The sequence below is a fragment of the Mustela nivalis genome (genome assembly GCF_964662115.1).
Source record: "Mustela nivalis genome assembly, chromosome: 16".
Taxonomy (NCBI): Eukaryota; Metazoa; Chordata; class Mammalia; order Carnivora; family Mustelidae; genus Mustela; species Mustela nivalis.
In genome coordinates this window covers 67,373,556-67,398,314 of record NC_139035.1, presented here as the reverse complement: position 1 = coordinate 67,398,314, position 24,759 = coordinate 67,373,556, and the positions used below count along the sequence as shown (strand labels likewise).

The window sequence follows — 24,759 nt, the reverse complement described above, 5'->3', positions numbered from 1 at the left end:
ATCGCTGGACAGGCGGCAGCTGCCAACAAGAATCATTAGAACAAATGCTGGGTAATTAAAGCACCTCATTCATTTACGAAAAAAAAAGGAAGAAGAAAGGAAAAACCACAGCACTAATGCAGGCACCATAACAGCCGCGGGCATCAGGGCAGGAGGCAGGGAAAGAACACGGGGGCTTGGGGACAGCCCGGGTTATGGCAGGGATCAAGGACAACGGGCACCTTTAGGCACTGAGACAACAGCCAGACTCCAAGGTCGCACAGGGACACAGACCACAGCAAGGGGCGCTGACTGGCGGTGACAACGAGAAGGTGCAGAGGGACAGGGCTCAGACTGAGCAGTGAACGACGCAGCCAGGAAAGGATTCCTGGCAACAGCTGGCGCTTGGGACAAGAATCTGCACCAAGGCCACAGACTTGAGGAGCAGAAGGGGACAGGCGTCCCGACACACCACAAGTTTCCTGCAGAGCTCAGACGCGTGGGCAGAGCAGGGCAAGAGGGGCTCGTGAAGCAGCAGCTGCACCGAGAGCAGGAGAGAAGCGGCAGCAGCCCAAGCCGGACGGCCACAGGGGGGAAGCCGTGGGGGCGGCCGCTGCCCCGCCAACGGGGAGTAACTGGGACCCTTAAAGGGACACGACCCATACTCCAGGGGTGGAAGAGCGAAGACGACGTTTATTGTTCGAAACAGATTAAACACATACATTTGGCCTTGTTCCCTCTTAAAACCCCATGAAAATAAGGGAAGTGCTGGAAGGTCAAAGCCTGTAAGAGAGATAATGACAGAAAAGCTGAAAGCACCAAAGTTTCCAGAACTAAAAAGGAGATGGAGGCGCGGAGACGCAGAATGAAGCAGCCGCGTGCGGGGAAGTTACGGGGCCAACGAGACAGAGGCTCCGCGGGGAGCCTGCTTCCTCCTCTCTCTCTGCCTCTCTGCCTACTTGTGATCTCTCTCTCTCTCTGTCAAGTAAATAAATAAATAAAATCTTTAAAAAAAAGAAAAAAAGAAAAGAAAAAGAACAACCAGAGAAACAGAGCTAACCCAGCAGAAAGGTCAGAAGAAAAAGCCAAAGTAACACCCCAGAAAGTACACCAAAAGATCCAAATGTTGAGGAAAGAGAAGACCAGTGGGAGGACTGGGGGAAGCACCTAGGGGAGAGCCCGTGGAGACCGGGTCCCAGTCACTGGAAAATTAATCACACTGGACCCAAACTGAAGCATCCACAGCACCAGAAAATCCCAAAACACTGGAGAAAAGGAAAAGCCCTATATGCTCCCGGGGCAGGGAGTACTGGGGGGTGGCAGGACAGGGGAAGGTCACACAGGTTCAAGGCATCAAATCACTAGCAACAAGAAAATGGAGCAAGAACCTTAAAACTTTCTAATAAAAATGATTTCGACCCTCATTCTAGACCCAATGAAAGTAGAGAGCAGAAAAGGGCTATACTTTTAAAGTTTTTGAAAACTTTTCATTTTAAATAATCAAATTCATTAGAAATACCAAAAATAAGACAGAAAGGTCTTACGTAGCTTTCCCCCAGTTAACGGTAAGACCTTGTGTCCCATGGTGACAGTGGTCATACCCACAAACTAGGACGCTGCCTCCGGGCCTGTCCACACAGCGTGAACACTGGGGGGCCCACAGGCGATCTAAAGCCACACGCCTGTCTCTCAAGCACTCTTGCCCAGAACGCCGTGAGGATGTGCTCCAGTAAAAGAAGGAAGGAGAAAAGCTACAAAGACGGGGGTTCGGGGATCAGGAGCACACGCACGGGAGAGAAGCAAAACGAAGCCCTGATGACGGGGGAGAGAAATCCCAAGAAGCTGTCGGTGCAGCGAGACGAGACAGCAACGCGTTTAGAGGGAACGGGCCAGTGGAGCCGGGGACAGGCTTCCGCAGGAAGCGGAGAATGACAGCACCGACATCGTCTGAACAGTGACCAGAGACTCCCAGCACAGCAGCCAACTCCAGCGTCCAACAGCAAGTACACAGCTCCCGAGACCGCCCCCCCCGCTCCCCCCGCACAACTACCACCTCCACAGAAACACGGCGGCAGCGAAGCAGTCACGCCGCACCACACAGCTCGGCTGGTAGCAAACACGTATCCCGCCTCTACTGTAAGCCTGAATCCCATCTCCAGTGGGAAAACCGGGGGCAGAGGACGCCCGTGATGACAGCAGGGCTGTGGCGGCGGGAGGCCCGAACCTTTGTCGTCTGTGTCGTGCTTTAAATAAATAAGGCTTCAATCCAAAGCACTGAGAGGCGGCAACAACAGGCACATCCAGATGCAGACGCGGACACAGCACCCCTCCAAACCTCAGCACGGAACAGGGAGAAAAATATTCTTCGTAATAAGCCTCAGAACTATGGACTCTTTCTTTTTTTTTTTTTTTTTTTAAAGATTTTATTTATTTATTTATTTATTTATTTATTTATTTTTTTTTAAAGAATTTATTTATTTATTTGACAGAGAGAAATCACAAGTACACTGAGAGGCAGGCAGAGAGAGAGAGAGAGAGAAGGAAGCAGGCTCCCTGCTGAGCAGAGAGCCCGATGCGGGACTCGATCCCAGGACCCTGAGATCATGACCCGAGCCGAAGGCAGTGGCTCAACCCACTGAGCCACCCAGGCGCCCCCTATGGACTCTTTCTTTAAAGATTTTCTTTATTCATTTGATGGGGGTAGGCAGACTGAGCACACACGAGCAGGGCAGAGGGAGCGGGAGAAGCAGGTGCCCCGCTGAGCAGGGAGCCTGACATGGGACTCGATCACAGGACGAGATCAGGACCTGAGCCAAAGGCAGATGCTTAACGACCGAGCCCCCCGGCGCCTCCATTTGACTCTTCGAATCACTTAAACGAATTACCTTCCATGGAGTATACACTTCTAACCTTGAAGACACACCTACATAGGAAACGTGAGGAGAAGGACATGGCAGAGTGGTGTCTCCCGAAGCTAGTGGGAAAAAGACAGGAGCGGCTGGCGGGAAACGTGAAGTCGAGAAGTATTTTAAACGTCGGAATAATTCTGGAGAACCTGGGCGGCTCAGTGGTCAAGCATCGGCCTTCAGCTCAGGTCCACATCCTGGGGTCCTGGGATGGATTCCCAAGTCAGGCCCCTGCCGAGCGGGGAGCCTGCTCCCCGCTCCCTGCCACGTGACCCTCACCCCACCACGCCGCCCATGCTCGCTCCCAATCTCTCTCTCTCTCAAAAAAAAAAGGTTGGAAGAATTTCATTTTTTAGGAGAAATTCCTGTAACAGGAAAAAGATGAGACCCAGAGGAGAACAAGTCAGTGTCCCTGGAAAGGCCAGAGGGGAGCGACGCAGCTCCGGCGGCAGGAGCCAGGCCCTCGGAGTGGGGGCCGGCGGGAAGCACGCACCTTGATGATGTTGTCGGGGGCCCGGTTCATGTTCAGGTTCTTGATCCTGACCGTCAGCTGGTGGGCAGTCTTACAGGTGAGGAGGTACTTGCTGATCAGCAGCTTAGGAAACTTGGTTCCTTCAAAGTGCTTCAGCCCTAGAGCCAACAAACTGAGAAAGGACCCAGGCCTCAGTGTCGCCGCCTTCTGTTCTGCGGAACGTGCTCTCCCCGGAGCAGCCCGCAGCGTACTCCCCAGTGCTTGCACGCCTCCTTCTTGTGCAGGCCAGTGGCTCCCGACAGAGATCTGAGGCGGCTACCGACAGCCAGGAAGCACGGCGACCAAGACGCAACCAGGAGCCCCCGCTCAGGTGGGAAGAGGGCACCGGGCAGAGGCGACTAAACAATCCCGATCGTGACGTGCTTCACACCCGTCGTACAGAAGAAATTCAAAGGGAGGAGGATGGGGCCAACAGAACAAATGGGAAAGGAATTCTGGGCGCGGCGTGAGGCGTGGCAGACCAGGGCCAAGACCGCGTCCCAACCTGACCTGGCCACCGCGGCTCGCAGACGGCACTGGCCGGTACGCACCCGGAGCCCGAACATGTTCCTGACCTTTACCAAATAACCCCACGCTTGAGAATGTACCCAAAGGGTTAAGCTCCAAAGACTGCTTCTCCGTCTCCCACTCCCCTGCTTGTGTTCCCTCTCTCGCTGCGCCTCTCTCTGCCAAATAAATAATTATTTTTAAGAAAAAAAAAAAAGCTCAATGCACAAAGATCCCTGCTGGAGCCACATGCGGGACGGCAGGGCCAGAGAAGAGAGAAAACCAACACGGCAGATAAAAGGGCCGTCCCAGGGCCGTGCAGGACCGCTTGAGAAGACAACACACAGAAACTACGAGAAGGACAGCGCTCCAGCCCAGAGCACTGAAAAACAATTTCAAGGTGTTAACTCAAAAAAAGCAAAACAAAATTATACTTAAATTGCCAAAAATTATATGAAAAATCATTGGGGGGTGCGTGGCTCAGTCAGTAGAACATGACTCTCAGTCTGGGGTTGTGACTCCGAGCCCCATGCTGGCTGCAGCGCTTACTTTAAGAAAAAAAAAAAGAAATAAAAGAAAATCACTTCCATGGGGTGCTGAGGATAATGGATAAAAATGTTTTTCCTTTGAAAAATGTTTTCCAATAGTACTGTGAGATGGGTTTTTTCACAATGGGGAAAAAAACAAGTTAAAATGTTTCCCCAAAGTGCACTCTGTTCCCCAAAAAGAGCAGTGTCCGCCCCGCTGGAGCACACCCACTGCAGAGCCGCCCAGCACCCCGTGCCGGCCTCTGGTCTCCCCTGCCCATGCTGGGTACCACGCGCCTGGCCGCCCCCACGCTCCTCAAGAGAGAGAACCAGGTCTTCTCCTCAGGGCCTCTGTCCCCCACAGCAAACCCTTACTTGTCCTCGGCCTTGGTGAAGAAAATCTTATCCTGGGGGTTCTTCGCCTTCAGAGAACACACTGGAAGGAGCTCCGGGTACATGAAAACCTTGCTTGTGGCCAGGGTCCATGCCACTTGTTTTGGCAAACAGGGAAATTCATCTGCTGTGAGGAAACAATTCTGTGGTAAATGAAATTCCAGAACAGAAGCTTCTGCGTGCGTGTCGGCATCTGGCCGGCACTGCCCAGACCTGGTGGGGGGTGCCCACTTCTCACCCCAGACCTGGGGGGGTGCCCACCTCTCACCCCAGACCTGGGGGGGTGCCCACCTCTCACCCCAGACCTGGGGGGGTGCCCACCTCTCACCCCAGAGAAGCTCCCAGCATCCTCGCGGCCCGACACACGCCCATGGGGAGTCCCCTGGGCACGACTAAACGTGGACACGCGCTCTCTTCCCTCGTCAGCACGGACATCTGTGACGGGGCGGGTGAGCCCTGGCACACAGCGTGCCCACGGACATTGCTGCCTCCGCGACTCCCCGGCCCCCCAAAGTCCTTGGAAGGACCAGTGACAACGCCCGCTTTCTTCCAGAATAAGGTGCCGACTGCTTTCATCTCCCTCACCAGTCTGGGACTCCAGAGTTTATCTGATCTGATTCTTACTTAACTTCCATTAAGTCCTCCCAGATTCCTCGGGGTTGGGAAGAAAAACCATAAAAGGATGAGGCAATTCAGTCTCACTTGTTTCTGCCTTGCTGCCCACGCCTCTCAATTCCAGGCACGTCTGCCTTTCCAGACACAGAAAGCAACACCATCTCCACAGTTCTCCTTCCAAAAATGGTGTTTTCATAGCCGCAGGAGAAAGTCCCAGGACACCGTATGTGTTATTACCAGGCCACGATCCTAGGTTTGCTTTGCCACCAGAGAGCTAAGGAAGTCGTCTGAGTTCCTTAATGCACCTGAACTCAACTCCGGTCAGCGTAATGCTGAGTCCGGGATTTCAAGCCTCGACTCATCTGCTACGGCAGGAAACTAACTAGAAGCTATTACTCACTTTAAGGGAACAGCAAACATCTTCTCAAAACCTACTAACAAATGCACAGTAGAAAGCAAACGCGCACAAGTGTTTACAGCAAATGTACAACATCTCTAATCTGTGTCCAATTCGCAAATCAACATTTCATTCAAAACGCAGGAACCGCGGCCGCCACGAAGGGAAGTACAAGGACCTGAGTAACACGAAGGGGGAACACTGACCCCGACCCAGATTCAAGCACCAGCCTTCCCTCCTCCCCAGACCCCAGCAGCCGGGCTCCTGCCGCCCCCTGCCCTCACGCGCGCCCCGGATCCTGTCCCTGCCCACCGCCCCGTGCTGCCCAGCGGCGCGGCCCTCACGGAAGCCCGAGCACCATCACGCCCTCCTGGACCGCAGGCAGCGGGTACCGGGACGACATCACAGAGGCCCCGTCTCCCGGGAAGGGAGGTTCGTGACAGATCCCCACCTCTCCACACAGGCAAAGGGCAGAGGCGAGCGCGGGCCCCCTACCAGTCTTCTTGACAGCTTTGCGAGGGCTCCAGTCGACGCTGATGTGCGCGCTGACGTCCTCGACGAGCTGCACCGCCCCCAGCAGGTTGCAGGGCTGGAACGAGGTCTGGAAGCCGGGAATGGACTGGTGGAGCGCGATGGAGCTCTGCGCGAAGGTGCCCAGCTCTTTCTGGGGAGACAGAGCACAAATCACAAGCCTCAGCCCCACACACGTAAGACGAGCAGCCCTCACCGGCCTGCGAGGGGAGACGTGTCCTTCGTGCTGGAGGACAGGAGCCGGTACGAGTCCTCACAAAGCCCTCCGTGACTGACATCGCCCCATTAAGACTACGCTTTGGCGGAGTCGCGGACACTCAGGGACTGTGTTTGGGACACGCGCGTCTGTTCTTGTTTCACTCCGCAGCCTTTCGGATGGTCTGGCTCCAAGACTGAGAATGATTAAAATGTTTTGTCTTGGGCGCCTGGGTGGCTCAGTGGGTTAGGCCGCTGCCTTCGGCTCGGGTCATGATCTCGGGGTCCTGGGATCGAGTCCTGCATCGGGCTCTCTGCTCAGCGGGAAGCCTGCTTCCCGCTCTCTCTCTCTGCCTGTCTCTCCATCTACTTGTGATTTCTGTTAAATAAATAAACAAAATCTTTAAAAAAAAAAAATTTTTTTGTCTTTGGTTTCTCTAAAGAACACCCAGATAATTTCAAAATTAAAAGCCCTTCCTCCAAAATACTTTAAGATGGCATGACCAAAATTAATTTTATATATAAAATAATAATGTTGAACCTAATGAATACGTAATGAATTCAATAAAAAGAACAAAGGTACTGGGGTGCCTGGGTGGCTCAGTGGGTTAAGCCTCTGCGCTCGGCTCAGGTCGTGATCCCAGGGTCCTGGGATTAAGCCCCACATCGGGCTCTCCGCTCAGCGGGGAGCCTGCTTCCCCCCCCTGCCTGCTTGAGATCTCTCTGTCAAATAAATAAAACCCTTTAAAAAAAAGAACAAAAGTACCAAAAACCTAAGAAGTCAGGGTGGATCTAAAGATGAGGAGGGGGGGGGTGCCTGGGGGGCTCAGTCAGTTGTGCATCTGCCTTCAGCTCAGGGCGTGATCCCAGGGTGCTGGGATCGGGGCCCGCATCAGGCTCCCTGCTCAGCGGGCAGTCTGCTTCTTCCTCTGCCTGACACTCCCTCAGCTCGTGCACATATTTCTCTCAAATATATAAATAAAATCTCTTTAAAAGAGGAGAAAGAAGACCCGATCAGAAAGCCAGAGGAGGGGGCGCCTGGGTGGCTCAGTGGGTTAAGCCGCTGCCTTCTGCTCAGGTCATGATCTCAGGGTCCTGGGATCGAGCCCCGCATCGGGCTCTCTGCTCCGCAGGGCGCCTGCTTCCCCCTCTCTCTCTCTGTCAAATAAATAAATAAAATCTTAAAAAAAAAAAAAGGAAAAAAAGAAAGCCAGAGGAATGGTCGTAGGGGAACTGGGTAGGCTCTCCAGCCCTGCACGGGGTGAGAGGCGGGTTCTCTCAGCAAACAGAGGAAGCTGTGGGAACAGCTGTCAGGACGCCCTGAGTGACCATCTAAGGAAAGTGACCCCCGGGCTGACGAACACCCACGTCTTTAGAGTGCAGGACACTTGGAACCTTACAAGAAATATCCTGGTGGTACTGGCCTCTGAACTGAGGTTGGGGTTGGAGGAGGCGAGAAGGTGAATCTGCGTCAAGAGCTGAACATGCTGGGAAGGGAAAGAAAATAACAGGGTGATGCGTTAGGACACGGTCACTTCCAGAACCCAGAAGACCTCACCAAGATGTCTGCGACACCACCGCACGTTTTACTCTCCAAAGAGACGACGAGACTGGCACCATATCTTGGTGTGAATTTCTCAGATCTGCTCCCCCAGAGCCAAATGACAGGAACAGGAAGTTCAACTTCAAACCCGAGGGACTGAAACTAGAACTCCTCCAGCAAGCCAGGCTGTGAAACTCAGAATGGGACACGGAAGACTCTGAAACGTGCAGCCCAGGGGTGTGAGGGTCGCCACGGGCATTCACGTTCCGCCCGCCCACAAGGACACCAAGGCAATGCCCTGTCAAGGTCCTCAATGCTGTGAGATCCTGGGGCCATGGGATTTCAGGGGGCATCGAGACACCGATTCCTGACGGTCAGAACATGGCAAGCTGCTGGCCCTGTGCCAGCCTGGGACACCCCAGCCCCGAACAGCCCAACCCCCGACGCCCCGGCCGGAGCCCGCCGAGGTCGGCCTGACCTGCTGCATTTGCTGCTGGAGGCGCCCCCTCTGCACCAGGTCCAGAGTCAGCGTCTGACGGACCTTCTCCACCGGCGGCTGCGCGCGCTCGGCCTCGGGCACCTGCCGGCCCGACGCCTTCCGCAGCTTCAGCTGCTCCAGCTGCTCCTTCACCGTGCGGTGCTGCTCATTCAGCAGGTTGGCCAGCGGTTCCTCGAACCTGCCCAGCGAAGACGACCGAACGCGTTTCCCGTGGCCAGTCACATGCCCAGCTGCCCCGATGGAGCACTGAGGCCCGCACGCGCCCACCTCCTGCGAACCCCACATCCCACCCGAGCCAACAAACGCCGGCCTACCCAGGCTCTCCCCAGAGCTGTTGGCACTAACCCAAGTAAGACAGCTCTGGGCCGCACGGCCCCCACTTTCCACCACCGTCCTCTGAGCGACAGGCTGACGGAGCAGAGGTCACACAGCACTCCAGGAGCAGAGCCGTCTGGGCAACAACGCAGTCAAAGAGCCAAGGGGAAGAACTCATCACCCTTGGGTCCCGCTGACACCCACATGCCCCTGGAACACGTTTCCAGCAGCGACACCGAACCTTCTCCAAGTCAGCATCTGTTCCCTAATCTCCCCAGGAGCCCCCCAGGTCCAGCTTCTGCCCTCCAGCCACTCCATCCACCTAGGGTGGTGCCCTGCCTTCCTTTCTTAAAGAGTCAGAGACCTGATATGAAGCAAGAAGGGGACACACTGAGCCACAAGACAGCTGAACGGGACAATGAGAAGCTGCCCCCCCGCACCAGGAATAGACCCTCTTGCAGCCCCCCACACCCCACCCCTCTCCCTTCAGGTGTCTCACCCACCCGCCCACCCCTGCCTCCAGGGAGAGACCAGCCAGTGCTGAAGCAGGCGTCCACAGACCCCACTGGCAGCATTAAGGGCGAGCTGATACCCCACGCAATCAGGACAAAACCAGCTCGAACAGGTGCGACTGGCGGGGTACCCTCCTGCACGAAAGCCTCCAGACTCTAAGGACAGTTAAACGATGACTTTGCTACAGCCTCTGCAGATAAAAGTTCTGGGTCCATTTAAGCATTTTCTGCGACTATGGACAAGTGCAGGTACCACAAAGCTGAACACAAGGACAGTCCTCTGTACAACGTGTACTGAGAATGGGAAACTCTCCAACATCTGTGCTCCTCAAAGGGCAACAGAGAAACAGAAACACTGAGAAAGCAGACAAAGCCCAAACTGCCTGCCCCTGCTGTTACGGAACATTACCGAGTGGGTTGATAAGAGGGACACAGAGAGCCCACTTTCCCCACGAGATCTTACTTAGTCAAAGACTAGACCAGGTTTGCGGACACAGCAGAACGGGCAGCAGGCACGGCCCCTGCAGATGAACCAAACCCACGCCAGGGACTGCTGACTGTCAACCAGGCCTTTAACGTAATGCTCGAAATCCCAAATCCGAAGCCCCCCACACACAGCTCATCAGGGGCGCTAATGCGCGTTTCCAGAAAATGGAGCACGAGGGCCTGCAGTAAGTGAGTCAAATAAAGACTCCGAAATCTTGAAACTGTTTCCCCGAAAAGTAAGCACGGGAGGCAATGGTGTTAACTCGACGGGGGTCCCGTTCCCATCGTGTACCTGCATCAGATCACCAGGGAGCACTTTGTGTCTCACAACTTGTCAATTATACCCCAATAAAGCCAAAACACAACAAGGGACGGTGGGATCCTGAAACCCTGAGTGGTCCCACCCCGGGGTTTCCCAGAGTGCAGTGTGAGCCGCACTCCCGGCTGTCATGCAGCAGTTGTCCCCTTGTCTCTACCACAGGCACGTCTGCGGCTCTGCGGGCGGAAGGGACCAGGCAAACACGGGGCGAGCAGCGTCCATGGGCCTCTGTGCTCTGCTCCACACCCGCCAGGAGCCCCCCCCCCGGCACGCCTGCCACCGCTCAGGGTAGCTCCCAGTCCGCTGAAGCACACATGCGTTCTACAAAGCTGTCACACAAACAGCAAGCACTGGGGCCTGCGCCGTCTGCGGGGAGAAAGGAGGCCCGGCTTTGTCGGAGGGGTTGCCGCGCCTCAGCAGCAGAGAGCACCCGCACAGCCGACCAGCACGCTTCCCGTAGCATCCACCCGATGCCTGCGGCCAGCAAGGAGAACGAAGGGCCACACGGGCACTGGTGGCAGGGGCAGTTGCTGTGGCTGGCCATGGGATCCTCGCGCCTCTCCAGCACCAGTCACCCGGAGAAGCTTCTGCGGACGCCAGCTCCTGCTCTCTCCCCCTTCCCAAACAGACGCAGCCCGGGCTGCCGCTGCACTGCCCCACGACAGGGAGGCTTGTTCCCGGGACACCCACCCCATGCGGGGCTGCGCAGCCCTCCCGCAGCGACCGCGGGCGCCGAGCGACGATGGGGACTTGTGAGGAGTGAGGGGACACACGCTTCCCCGTTCTGCAGCTCAGCCTGTCTGGCTAGCCTACCGCAGGGCTTGCGGGGTGTTGAAGCTCGGCCGGGGCTCAGCCGCGCGCTCCTCCTCCTCCGGGCCATCATCTTCCACGTTGGAGAGTCCCATCTCGTCCTGGAACTGAGGGCACGGGGTGGAACTGAAGGAGGGTGATCCTGGGGAAGGGGGCATGTGGAGGTCCCCCCAGCAGTGAGCGGGGAAAGCGAAGACTATAGTCTCCAGGGCATTAACGACACTGGGACCCAGAACGAGCTCCCCCAGACCCCCACGTCGGGCACCCGCGGTCCTGCACACGGCTGGCTGGCCGGTAGCCAGGAACAAAGTCTCTTGGTCAGCCACTGGCAATGGCAAGGACAGAGCACAGAGAGCTCAGAATGGTCAGAAAGAGTGTTCAAGAGACAAGGCTATGAGAAAGGTACGTATCTGTGCCCAGAATAATCTAAAACCTAATTCGCAATCTTTACGATGCCCCGAATGATGGCTGCGGAGGCCATCCAGAGTGCGTGAGGAACTCTGTACTAAGAACACCCTGCCCATGGACAGCCAAGTTGAGCGAAACCCCCTCCCACGACACCCCCTCCCGAGGGGCTGAAGGTGGACGGGCTTGGCCAAACCAGCCCGGCGGGGGGCGGGGGGCGGAGCCCGTGGGAGGAGCCGCCACTCCGCGGCGCTACTCACAGTTTCGAAGAGCTCTTCCATCAGCTCGTTCACCTCCTTCTCTGAAAAGAAGCCAAACAGTGCAGTTGGTCCAGGTGGGTCTCTGTTCCCACAGGTGGGGCTCCACAGAGACACTGTGTCTTGTTTCCAGCAAGACATGGGATGAAACCCTCACATCTGTCTGTCATTCAAACACATTCACTGACTCCCAGCTGTGCCTCAGGTGCTGTTCTAGATGCTGGGGGTACATGACAGAGCTAACAGTCTCATAGGGCACTGGGGTGGCTCAGTCGGTTCAGTATCTGACTCTTGATTTCAGCTTGGGTCATGATCTCAGGGTAAGGAGATTGGGCCCCATACTGAGCTTTGCGCTGGACATGGAATCTGCTTAGGATTCTCTCTCTCTCTCTCCTCCCTCTGTTCCTCCTCACCCCTTCACCAGGATCCCTTTTCTACAAAAAACAAAAACAAAAACTAATCGTCTCACTTTGTAGAAGCTACATTTCCTACGGGGAGACATGTAGGAAAGCGAGCCAGGTGATTTCACAGTAAGGACAAATCATAGTTTGCTGGCCTAGCCTACTGAACGGAGTTACAAGAGACGGCCCTGTCTTTGGACCTGAACTATAAAGCAGCTCCACCAATGACCAAGAAGACCCAGAAAACACACTTACCAAATCTGTAAATCGTATAAAGTTGAAAGGGATTGCTAGACCAACTGATGACAGACTCAAAATTTCATATTTGTCAAATTACTGGGATGAAACTTAGTGGGACAAATTTACAGTCTTACGTTAAGAATTTTTTAAAAAATCAGTTTAAGTGCACAAAAACATGAGATGGCTCAAAAAAGTCTGAAAAAGATCTATTTTGGTGACCTCAAGTTCAGCGTGACAAAGCTGCTCTGAAGCAGCCCAAGTTCCCAGGAAGACAAGCGTGTCGTGGAGCTAGCAGAGGCTCAGACCACGTCCAGACACCCAGACACATCTGTGATCTCTTCTGCAAAAGCCCTTCTTAAGAGGGCATTAAAAACCTAAAACTGAAATGCTGTGAAGATGTGGACGACATGAAATTCTGACGAGAAGGTAAAATGGAAGAAATCCACTTTGGAAAAAATCTGACCATTTCTTCTAACACTAAGCATACACCCGCCCGACCTGTGATTCCGTGACAGCCACCCCCAGAGGAAAGAAGCCTTTGTCCAGGGAAGGTCTGCACGGGAACGTTCCGAGCGGCTTCACTCACGACAGGCAAAAATCAGCCACACCCAGGTGTCCATTAACAGCTGGGAACGGATTTGTGTATTTATACTACGGACTCCCCACGCAGCAATAAGGGGAAAAAGCAGCAAGACGTACCTCTGCAGCTTTATGCCGAAAGGAGGTTTACGCAAGACAGCGCACGCTATGATCCCACTGACATCAAGCTCTGCAACAGGCAGATCTAATCTGTTACCGAAAAAACAAGCGAACCGCGGATGCCTCAGGGAGGACAGTGAGGGGAATGACTGAGAAGGGGCCGGAGGGAGCCTTCCGGGGTAACAGCTCCGTAGCTGGGACCCTGGGGGCCCACTGGGGCCAGGTACGTGGGTGGAGGCACACCGAACCTCACTGAACGGTTCACTGAAAGTGTGTCTAACACACTGTGCAGAAAGTTACCTGAAAAGAGAAACTGTTGATAAATACTGGGCCCGAATGAATGATCTGCAAATGCAGCAGGTCTGGGAGGGAGTGCGCTGCTCTCTACAGCCTACTCTGAAATGCATGAGGAAACCCACGCAGACTCACAGACTGGACAGAGTGACAGGTGAACAGCTGCGCGGTCAAGCAAACACACCAGAACTTACAGGAACTGATGGGGGGGTGTGGGCATTCAGGGTAAAATGCTTTCAACTTTGTTATGAATTTTAGAAGTTCTATTAAAAACGTATTGGGGGGGGGCGCCTGCGTGGCTCAGTGGGTTTAGCCTTTGCCTTCGGCTCAGGTCATGGTCTCAGGGTCCTGGGATCAAGCCTGCATCGGGCTCTCTGCTCAGCGGGGAGCCTGCTTCCTTCTCTCTCTCTGCCTGCCTCTCTGCCTGCTTGTGATCTCTGTCAAATAAATAAATAAAAATCTTTTTAAAATAAATAAATAAATAAAGTATTAGGAGAAAAGCTTCTAAAAAACTAAAGGCCAGGGGCTCCCAGCTGGCTCAGTCAGTTAGGGACTGACTTAATCCCAGTTCAGGTCTTGATCTCAGGGCCGTGAGTGCAAGCCCCACACTGAGTTCCATACTGATCATGAAGCCTACTTAACGAAATTTAAGTAAAAAAACAAAGGCCAGAATCCAGAGGATGGTGGCTGGGGTAGTGAGAGGTCTGGGAACTGCTGCATTTAGAAAACTGAAGCAACTTGTATGTCTGGCACAGCAGGAAAAGAAACAACTTTTACGGTGCACACTGGCAAGCAAAGTACACTTTCCAGCGACAAAGGAGCAGCAGGACTGTGACAGGTAGACGCGGATTCAGTAAGGGACATGCCGGCTGAGCAGGCACCCCACGAGGAGGACGTGCCGCCCTCGGGGCTGAGGAGGCCCGGGCACTGGAGGTCACCCAGACACAGAGAAGCTGCACACAAATCCTCAAGCGGGAGGAAAACACATGACCCCAGGAAGATTTCCAAACTCTTGAGTTTCTATGCTTTTTTTGTGACCCACCTAAGTGTAAGTCTCTCACAGGGCCAATACGGTGACACCTGACACGAGCGGACGAGGGGCGGGAATAGAACTGGAATTCCGTCCCAGTTCTTACGTACCATCACGGACCCCTACGACAAGGAAGGATGGCCCTTCAGTCAGGCGTCCCAGAAAAGGTCCCTATCTGCCTGGCCAAATCCCGACCACGGGCCGCATCAGCACGAACGCCCCGAGAAGCTTGCAAGCTGGGGGAAGACGGACAGGACAGACAGGACAGACAGGGCCTGAGCAACCGGGAGAGGCAGGCACTAGAAGAACACATCATCCCGTGTGGAGTGCCAAAACCGTGCTAACCGGCGACAGTCTTCCTGAGCAGCTCTGTGTAACGTGAAGAAAGAGACAGACAGACAGACAGGGAAGGCAAGGGCGCTCCGGGCCAGGAGCCAAGCCCAGACAGGGCGGACCTCCCCGCTTCCAGCGCGGACACTGCAACACCAGCATTGGTGAAGCAGGTGCCCCGGCAAAGCACCTTCCCTTGGCTTCCGACGCTAGACTTGGGGGTGTTCAGACTCCCTAGACCCTGCACCGCTTTCACACAGCCGAAATCCTCAAATCTTTTCGTTGTACACTGAATCCTTTCAACACTTCCTCTAACCCAAATCGTCCCAACACAGCAAATAAGGGAAAATCTTCATAGAAGAAAAAGCATTCTCATTCCAAAAAAAAGACCAAAGAGGAAACGAAGCAACAAACTAGAATGACGGTCCCAGGGGATCGAGCTTGCACGACTCTGTCCGCTCATGCAGCCGTGCTGGTCAGGTCCGTAACATCGCGTCTGGGCGCCTGTAAAGCTTCCCTCACGACCTGCTCAAGAGCCCAAAGCTCGGCCTCACGTGCTGCGTGTAACAGTACAGCTCAGGCTCGTGCACACGCTCGATGAAAGCCAGTGCTGCCTGGGGCGCCAGGGGGCTCCGTGGGTTAAGCCTCTGCCTTCGGCTCAGGTCATGATCTCAGGGTCCTGGGATGGAGCCCCCATCGGGTTCCCTGCTCAGCGGAGGGTCTACTTGTCCTTCTCCCTCTGCTGCTCCCCCACGCTCATGTGTGAGTGCTCTTAGATAAACAAAATGTTTAAACAATTAAAAAATTAATACTTTCTGAAATATGTATTTTCTATCACTGACAACATAGCCAGTAAAATAATTTTTTAAAAAATAACTTGAACCAAGTCAAGTCACCGAACTGTCTTCCACGATTCCAATCTTGCTCTCTTTACCCATCAAATGGATACGTTAAAGTGCTGTTAAACCAACGGAGCATTGCCAAAATTCACATTAGTTCCTATTAATCTTTCAAAAACTCTGAGCTCTTTTTGACAGATGAAAACTCAAATTCAAGGCTCTCCGGGATCTGAACACTGCTTGCCTTCCGCACCACCGCACACTCACAGCTCCATAACGAAACGACTCACCCTTTTCCAAGCGCGATACTATTCTCCTGCACCTCCGCGCTCGCTGCGTACTCTTCTACCTACCTGTAATATCCACCGGTCTCCGTTCACCCCAAATTTCGTCTTTCAAGGATTTTATTTTTAAGTCATCTCTACACCCAACGTGGGGCTCAAACTCACAACCCCGAGATCAAGAGTCACATGGTCTACCGAGGGAGCCAGCCAGGCGCCCCTCCCTCCAAATTTCTTCCTCCTCCTTCAAAGCGGAGATAAAACGTCTCGTCATGTGAGTCCTTCCCCAGCCCACCCACCCTACGTCCACCATCCACTGGGAGATTAAACCCTCTTTTAGGCCCCTGGGCACCTTACGCACAAGCCATCATAGCCCCTATCACTTTGCAACGTAACTCCGTCTGTCTCCCCTACTCGGGCTGAGGTCCTATGGGATCACAGATGCGACCCCCGCCAGACCCCGGACTCAGGGCAGGACTCGGAGCTGTACGTGGACGACGAACAGGCTCTGACACACAGGCGTAAATCTAAAGAGCTACATAAAGAAACGGTACGACAAGCGTCGGTGTCCCCCTCGGAGGGGCTGCGGGCGTCGGCCTGCACAGTCCGCCCTGTAGGCACGGCAGATGCGGGGGGTGAGGAGATGGCCTCGCGGGAGCGGACTCACTAGTGATCCTCACGGCGCGGTCAGTGCGGAAGTCCTCCGTGTCGGGCTCGTCCAGGTCCTCCAGGAAGTTATACTCGGGGTCGTCATCGTCATCGGCCTCGTCTAGGAAACAAGGACTTCGGACACTTACTCCCCGCTCGGAACTCCTCGGATGAAAATGTCAGATTTTCAGCTAAGACTGTTCCACTAAAGTTTTTAAAGAACTTTTTCTCCCCAGTCTGCTCGCCCAGCTCGTTGCCCACAGCGGACACCTCCCACCCAGTCTCGCCCGTAAGCCAAGTTCTCTCCTTCCTGCAGAGAAGACGTAAGTCTGCCAAAATACAGCAAGAGCCAGAGAACTGAACACGTCATTTATCTCGGTGGCCCCACCTGCCCTAGTGCACCTCGCAAAAACGCTGTTGGAAAACTCTGTGTACAAAGGCGCGGACGGTTAAGGAAAGGGGACCCTAATTCCCAACAACTCGGGAATGGCTCGAATTCTGGCGCCGGAGCCTGAAACAGGACGCGTGTAAAACGCACGTGCAGGACCGCGTCCAACCCAACTGCAACAAACATGGTAACCCTCAGCATCAGCATGAGGAGGTACCTCCCTCCCTCCAGTGAGACTCAGAAGTAACTAAAAATACACCAAAGTATGGAACACTTGTTACGTCAGGGCCCAGACGAGGGCTGTTTGTCTAATGCTGGTGCTATGACTCCTAGGTAAAAACTGTGAGGGAGTCACTGAATTACAGAATCGTTACATTCAGGTGATCTATGTTATGAAGTTCCTGGACAACTCTAGGCAAGTGGTGTCTGGAGGAACATTCCAGGCTGAGGGAAATGTCCTGTGCACGTCTGGCTCAGTCACGGCAGCTCCTGGCGACAGGCGGCACCTGAGAGCCTGGAATGGGGCGAGGACAACCGAGGGGCTGAAATAAAACAGGAAACGGGCGCCAGGGCGGCTCAGCTGGTGAAGCGTCCGCCTTCGGCTCAGGTCAGGATTCTCTGGTCGTTGCATCGAGTCCCGCATGAGGCACACCGCTCAGCAGGGGGCCTGCTTTTTCTCTGCCCCTCCCCGGGGTTGTGCGCGCATGCGCACGCTCTCTCTCTCTCAAATAAATTAATAAAAATCCCTAAAAAAAAAAAAATAGAAGAGAAGGAAAAAAAACCTCTGCCACACTGAAATAACTAAATTCCTCGCTACTATGTAGCCACTACACAAGAAACATAGTCTCTATGTGTCACAGTGGAAAACTGAATTCTATGGTTAAGTCAAAGAAGCAGGTTGCAGACGCAGAATGATGCGCACACACGGTTCCTCTCGAGGACAAAAGTACTGAGGTGAGTATGTACTTGTCTAAATACACAGCAAATCACTATGAAGCATTAATGTACTTTCCTCTCTGGATCCTTCCATAATATTTCCTTTTTTTGTAATAAATGAATATCTTTCATTAAAAATAAAAATATATACACACAATTTTGATTCATAGTCACTGGGACTTCTGTACAGTTTAGCCCCTAACTAACCTGATGCCTTCACTGCACATTTATACTTAAGTTAGAATATGTTAATTTGCACCGTGTATAATGCAGCTATTTAAATGTCAGTCTTTTTCATCCATTTGTGCATTTATGCTCCCCATAAAGGTTCTTCAAACCCTCACGAAAGGAACCCTGTCTCCCCCGTCCCTACAGCACCCTGGACGTCGGCATCTTCACAGCAAGTTCTGCACAGAGGCGCCGAGGGGAGAGTGCCTGGGTTCGGAGCTCCATCTGTTCGTGTGCAAGAACCACAGCAGACAGCTTCTGCCCACACCACACACGTGGGTCGGCCCTTATTCTTGGAGAACCTGTTTGCCACAAACGTGGGAGAGTCACTCAGGAAGGTCTCTTCTAAGTTCTTAGCTTTTAACTCCTTGGTGGTGGAACCTGCCGTGTCACTCCTGACTGATGGACAAGGTCGGCTCCCCCCTGCTGAGCTCTGCTTGCTGTGCGCCTCCAGATTCTCATTTTTAGTAGCATGCGGATCCCACGGCAGGAGAACACGCAGGAAGAGCCACGCGGGCAACAGGAGAGACCACAGATGGCTGGCACGTGGCTCTGGCTGTCTGCGTGGCACTATTCGCTCTCCGAAGCACTCAGTAAGGTCAGCCGGTAGGTAGGACAGTCCACACCTTCCTACTCTTCCATTCATCTGTCCTGACACGTGAACAACAGCAGCAAATACGGAGTTTTACAGAAGGAGGACTGTCCCCCTCCCCACCAGCCCCACAAGCCATCACTGCAGTTGTGCAGTCCACCCTGACCGCACACGCTCGTGCCTCCCAGGCCGGCAGCTTCCGGTATTTAGGGCGCATCAGGACAGGATCCCTATGTCACAGCCACCGAGGACTCTGACTCAGCGACAGGTGAGGCCTGGAACCCGTGCCCGTGACCATCACAAGCCGGCACGCCACACACACGACCGTGACTCAGGTTCTTGGGGACAAGGCCAGGAGCAGCACTGCCTCGGGCTCCCAAACGCCTGACACCCAAGGCCCTGCCTGGCCTTTCCTCCTCAACGGCCACCATCTCGGCTCTTTCAGCCATGCTGGTGGGAATCAGGGAAAATCAGGGGAAGAGCTGCTGCCATCACGGATAAAGCCGTGAGGACCTGCCTTTGTTCTGGCCACTACTGTGTCTTAGCTTGGGTCTAAGGACAAAAGGAGGCGGAGCGTGCTGACGAAGGGTCACACCCATTCCACAAAGGCTTTCTGTCCCGGAGCCTTCCTTCAACGGCACACTGTCCGAGGGCAGTAAGCTGGTCTCGAATTCTAGCAGCATAACAAACTGATTCGGCAACATGGGGCCATGCAACGAAATTCTCGAAGATTTCTGTGAAATGGACAGAAGCACATCTGTCCTGGTCACGCCCTTCTGCAGAGACTCAGACTTGGTGTCATGGAACGTGGGTCCATGGGTAGAAAAAGCCAGTGTCGATAAGCAAACATCAAGAGATTCATAAATCCTGAAAAATACCTGCAATCCCTCCGGATGGCGAAGCCGTCATGGTGGGGAGGGGCTGTCACAGTTCCCTTTATACCGGTGTGATTTCTCCCCACTGTGTTGTTCCTGGAGTTACAATGCAGGGACTAGAAGACTCCTCGGAGGACATGTGCTCTCCTGGCATATGTCCTCTCCTCACCGGCACTGCTGTCCAACATCCTTCCGAGGCCCCACTCCATTCCCGCCTCTCGCGGAGCAGTCTCCGAGCCACCCTCTGCTGGAACATGGTCTCCCTCTCGCCAAACGCTGCAACAGCATTCATGCCACCGTCAGAGTCGAAGTTTGCTCACTTCATTCATATGAATTGCTCTGTGCATCTAACATTGGACCCGGCACCGCTCGTGAGCACTTTAATCTATGCCATAATGATTGCGCTCCTTCTCTCTCGTGATCTGAGCACCGTCTCGTAAAAGGAGAGCAGCCAACACTTGCCGAGCCACAGATCACATAAGGAAAAGCTCCGTGATGTAGATTTGAGACTCACTCTGCATCTTTCACTTCTGCTGACTCCCTCCTGCCTGACCTGCGCGGACACTCATTCAAGCTCTCTCCACTGGAACCAGACCTCCTCTCGTTTATCTTAGTGCGTGACTCTTCCCTGCCGGTGAATCATACGTGGCTGTTCTTAGACGGCTGGAAAGAGTAAGGATGGGCTCTGCTTGCACGCGACTCGAGTGTTTAAGAACGTGTAAGTCTTCCACAACACAGCTGAAAAGAACATTCTGGTCACTCTCCACTGAAAAGTCAAAAAGGATCAAGAACAAAATTTCCCCGATTCCATCAAAAGAATGTGACATCATCTGAAATGACTATAAACAGAGACAATCCCTCACATCATGCAAATCTACAGAAGTTTATGGCATCAAATGAGGCCCAATTCCCACTAAACACACACCAGATCCCCGACGACAACCGTCCTACGGTTTCTGTCACTAGATGGAAGTGGGGAGTCTGAGTCGCAGCCCGACACCACACAGGCTGCAGCAGGGAGAAGCCAATGCTGCTCCTGCCTGAGCGAGGAGTGTTTCCTGTCTGCCCCGCTTCTGGAAACGCCATCGCTTCTGGAAAGGCCATCGCTTCTGGAGACGCCACTGCGGCTTCCACACGCACGGCGTACTCCAGCCGTGCTGCCCCCGCAGGCGCCCCGCACCGCAGCACGGCCCGCCCACAGCGTCCCCGGGCAGCACGTGCGGCAGCGAGACCGCGGGCTTGTGATGGGAGCCCAGCCCCCGTGAGCTGTCCCTCTGGACTGTGAGGCGCAGCCTATGGCTCCGAGTCCTGACGCAGAGACAGAGCAGGACCTCGACGGTGCGCCCAGGACCACAGGAAAACCGCAGGCGTGAGGAGGACAGACAGAAAGGAGCACAGACAACAGCTCCAGGGACGGAGGGAGGCCCTGCGACAGTGGGCTCTCCTGCCCGGCCCTGGTCCCGGCCTGGCTCCAGGCAACTCGCGTCGGGCCTGGCGGTGGCGCGGGCGTTAGGAGGACCCTAACGAGCGTGCATCTCCGAGTGGTCCCTGCGTGCTCAGGAACCATGGACAAAATCACTTCAGTTTTTATCTTTCAGGGGACGATCCTTCGCGTCCCAAAGACTCCCCAAAGGGCTTGTGAGCAGTACCCCAAAAGGACTAGAGCCAGTGATCCTGCGACAGCGACAGGTGCTGAGGACCAGGGCTGCGCTGTGGGGTGACTTCTCGAGTCATGTGTCGCACACTGGAAACTAACGGGACATGTGCCAACTGCCCTTGAAGAGGACATATGCCCCGAAGGGAAGGGCACTTAACTACTGATTCACAGCAAATTCCGAGTGACATAAATTAAACTCAGGGAACTGAGAACACCCCCTTCCTCTCTGCTGCTGGCTAATGAAGATTTCCCCACCGAGAGCGCGGACAGAGAGCGCAGACAGAGCAGAAGTGCCCAGTTTCCCCACCAACAGCGCGCACCGAGCAGAAGCGCCCAGTCTCCCCACCGAGAGCGCGCACCGAGCAGCGCCCAGCCAGACCCCACTTACCCTCGTTGCCCACGTCATCGTTCACGAGCCCCCCCAGCCACACCTTCCAGTCCTCGTCGTCTGCGGTATTGGGGTCATACATGTCTGGGGTGATGTCTGGAGCCCGGAGCTCTGCCTCGAGCTGCCCCAGGGGAACGTCTTTCAGAGGCATCTTAGAGCGGGTTCGGAACGCAATGAGGCTGTCGTCCATGGGCTTGCCGACAAAGAAGGGATAACACATGTCACTCCGCGCCTGGGGCTTCCCAACTCGCCAAACCTCCTCGGACCTGCACCCCTTCCTCCCTGCCTTAAATCACGAAGTCTCGCCTCAACAATTTGGGTTTCTAATTCGTGGAGAGACTTTAAGGACAGTGATGTCAGTTTTGAAACCGACATCTCAGAAATGTCTAGAGCAGCTTGTCCAAAACACGATTTACCGTCAAATTCATCCTTCTGAAGCGTATGGAGGAGTGCATCTTGCCATACCCACAGAGCTGGGGGCCATCACCAGGATCCAACTTCAGGACATTTCCCCGTACCCCAACCCTGCTGGCGTGTGCCCCCTCCCCGCCCCCTCCCCGCCCCTGACCAGCACTCATCTCCCGGCTGTCTGCGGGTCTGCTCAGGCTGGACGTTACACACGGGGACTCCTACAGGATGTGGCCTTTTGTCTCTGGCTCTTTACTTAGCCTGACGCTTTCGGTTCATCCGCACGCGGCGGGCGTCCGCACCGCACTCCTCCTCACTGCGGGACGACACCCCTTCCACACTTCGGTGCGGGAAGCCCATGCTGTTTCCACTTCGAGAAAGCTTTATGTGCGCAGTGCCACCAAGAACACCTGTGCACCTGCTGTGACCTGGGCATACGTTTCGCATTCCACTGGAGCCACACGGGGAGCTGCAGTAACTCTGCGGAAACACCGACCTACCGGCCGTTCCACACCCCCAGCGGCATCGCGGGAGGCCCTCCGTTCCTCCACATCCCTGCCAACACTGCTGCTCTCCACCCTTTTTCTAATAACCAGCCTAGCGGGGGGAACTGCTACCTCGTACTTCTCACGTGCAAGTCCCGGCACCGAGGGTGGGCGTGCTTCCGCGCGCTCGCGGCCCGGTGTGTGTCTTCTTCAGAGAACAAGCTACGCACAGACTCTGCCCACTTCCGAATGGTTGTCTTTTCATTACTGGGTCATAAGTGTCATCATATGTTACAGAAACAAAGCCCGTCATCCTTTGCTTTCCTCTAAGAGTTTTCTACTTCGAGCCCTCATGCTTAGGTCAATGAACTCTTCTGCAGTACGTTCTGTAACCGGCAAGAGGTACAGGTACTTTATACTTTCGGATGTGGCGTTCCAGTTGTCCCGGCACCATCTGCCGAAAAGACTACTGTGGCACCATGACTGGTCTTGGCATGCGAGTCCAAAATCAGTCGGCCGTGAACGTAAGGATTGACTTCTGGACCCTCGGCTCTATGCCACTGATCCACGGGACTGTTCTTCTGCCAGGACCAACCTGTGTTTGCTGCGACTATGACTCTGTCAATAAATTTTACAGGAAGCATAGACCTCCGACTTGTTTTTTCAAGATTGTTTTAGCTATTCTGGGTCCCTTGCATTTCCACGTGAATTATAGGATAAGCCTATCAATTTCTGCCCCCAAAAAAGCAGCAGCTGGGATTTGGAGAGGGACGGTAGGAAGTCCTCCCTGGACGGCCGCAGCCGCCTCCTAGCAGACTCCTTGGTTTCCTCCCTCGCCCTCTTCCAGAGTCCTGCCCACACCACAGTCAGAGCCAAGTGTTTAACGTCAATCAGAAACTATCATACAAAGCTTTTCAAAGGTGAAAATAAAATATAAGCTCCTTACTGTGTTCCTAAGACCCTCATGACCTAGCCCCTGCCCGGCTCTCTGTCCTCACCGCTACTCCTGCCCTCCACGGCCCCCGGGCGTCAGCTTGTTCCTGTGTCAGCCACACATCAAAGCTGTTCCCACGTCAGGGACGCTGAATGTGCTGTCTCCTCTGTACGGGACACCTTTCCCAGACCGTTTAGACGCACGGCTCCTAATTCAGATCTCAGCTCAAATGTCACCTCCTCAGAAAGCCTTTTTTTTTTTTTAAGATTTTATTTTTAAATAATCTCTACCGGACATGGGGCTCGAACTCACAACCCCGAGACCAAGAGTCAGATGCTCCACTGACTGAGCCAGCCGGGCGTGCAAAGGAGCTGCTGCTGGATTTCCAGGGGAAGCACTGTGGGGGGCGTTACCCAACGTCTCAGCTCTCACTTAGCTCGTAGCACTGAACGCTACTGCAAATCATGTTTATGGCGTCTCTCTTTCTCCAACAGACTACAACCTCCAAGAGGAAAGACCGCTCTCTTGTACACTGCTATTCCCCAATTCCATCACTAGAGACGTGTACGTATAAAAGGTTGTACAAAACACTGTGACCCCCCAAACATTACTACACACCCCAAAGCAATGATTAGGTTAAATGACCCTTTCGAGGTGTTCCACTCACCATTCTCTTTTTAAATTTTCAGACAGACATATTTTTCATTAACCCACACGACTGGTGGAGAAGCCCCAAAACATTCAAACAAATTGGCTAACTGGGATTCAGAAAGCCAGCAGCTGACAATGACCAGAGTCACGACTTTTCAAGCAAGAATAAGCAATGAATGCTAAAACTGGTGGACAGAAAGATGTCTGGCCTCAAAGGATATCCCCCTAAGATACATATTAGTGAATTTAACGAGGAAAAATAGCATCATGATGAGGAAATCAAGCAGACACCACCATAACCATGAGATCCCAATTCACACAACAGGTGCCACAAGCCTCCTGATTGACGCCCGGGGAAGGATGTGTCGGTTCCAGGGTGTCTGTGAGGATGTCACCGGAGTCTAACTATGAATACCAGAGAAACCTAAGCTGAGAAACACTCTGTAAAATAGCAGTCTATACAGATCAAAAATGCCGAGGTTATGAAAGACAAGTACTGAGAAACTGTTCCAGATTCAAGGACGCCACCAGGGCGCCGGGCCGGCTCACGCAGAAGAGCGTGGGGCTCTTGATCTCGGTCGTGAGCTGGAGCTCCACCCTGGCACAAAAACTACTTAAAAACAAACAACAACAACAACAACAAACATGCTAGGAGACAAGACCTTAAGTGTGGTCCTGGACTGGGTCCCGGAACAGGGAATAATGTTTCTTTTTCTACAAAAAACACTACTATGACAACTGGTAAAAT

The 24,759-nt window shown here is 53.9% G+C and overlaps 1 protein-coding gene across 50 annotated transcripts in view; it reads right to left on the bottom strand.

Annotated features, from left to right (window-relative positions):
• GON4L (gon-4 like) overlaps nucleotides 1-24,759 on the bottom strand; it is a 62,921-nt gene that overhangs the window by 12,412 nt on the left and 25,750 nt on the right. For 28 of the 50 annotated variants that reach the window (XR_014304060.1, XR_014304061.1, XR_014304062.1 and 25 more), the window contains 9 exons: nucleotides 21,534-21,726; nucleotides 16,489-16,590; nucleotides 11,711-11,751; nucleotides 11,049-11,152; nucleotides 8,583-8,781; nucleotides 7,962-8,048; nucleotides 6,331-6,499; nucleotides 4,806-4,950; nucleotides 3,379-3,529 (listed from right to left, as the gene is read on the bottom strand). Coding sequence is in view for 45 of the 50 variants with exons in the window: in XM_082703274.1 (XP_082559400.1) it covers nucleotides 3,379-3,529; nucleotides 4,806-4,950; nucleotides 6,331-6,499; nucleotides 7,962-8,048; nucleotides 8,583-8,781; nucleotides 11,049-11,152; nucleotides 11,711-11,751; nucleotides 16,489-16,590; nucleotides 21,534-21,726 (1,191 nt within the window). In the remaining 5 variants the exon portion in view is untranslated. Of the gene's footprint in view, nucleotides 1-3,378; nucleotides 3,530-4,805; nucleotides 4,951-6,330; nucleotides 6,500-7,961; nucleotides 8,049-8,582; nucleotides 8,782-8,948; nucleotides 9,055-11,048; nucleotides 11,153-11,710; nucleotides 11,752-16,488; nucleotides 16,591-20,002; nucleotides 20,227-21,533; nucleotides 21,727-24,759 lie in introns of those variants that run through there. The other 22 variants (XM_082703275.1, XM_082703280.1, XM_082703282.1 and 19 more) reach the window with 4 other exon arrangements.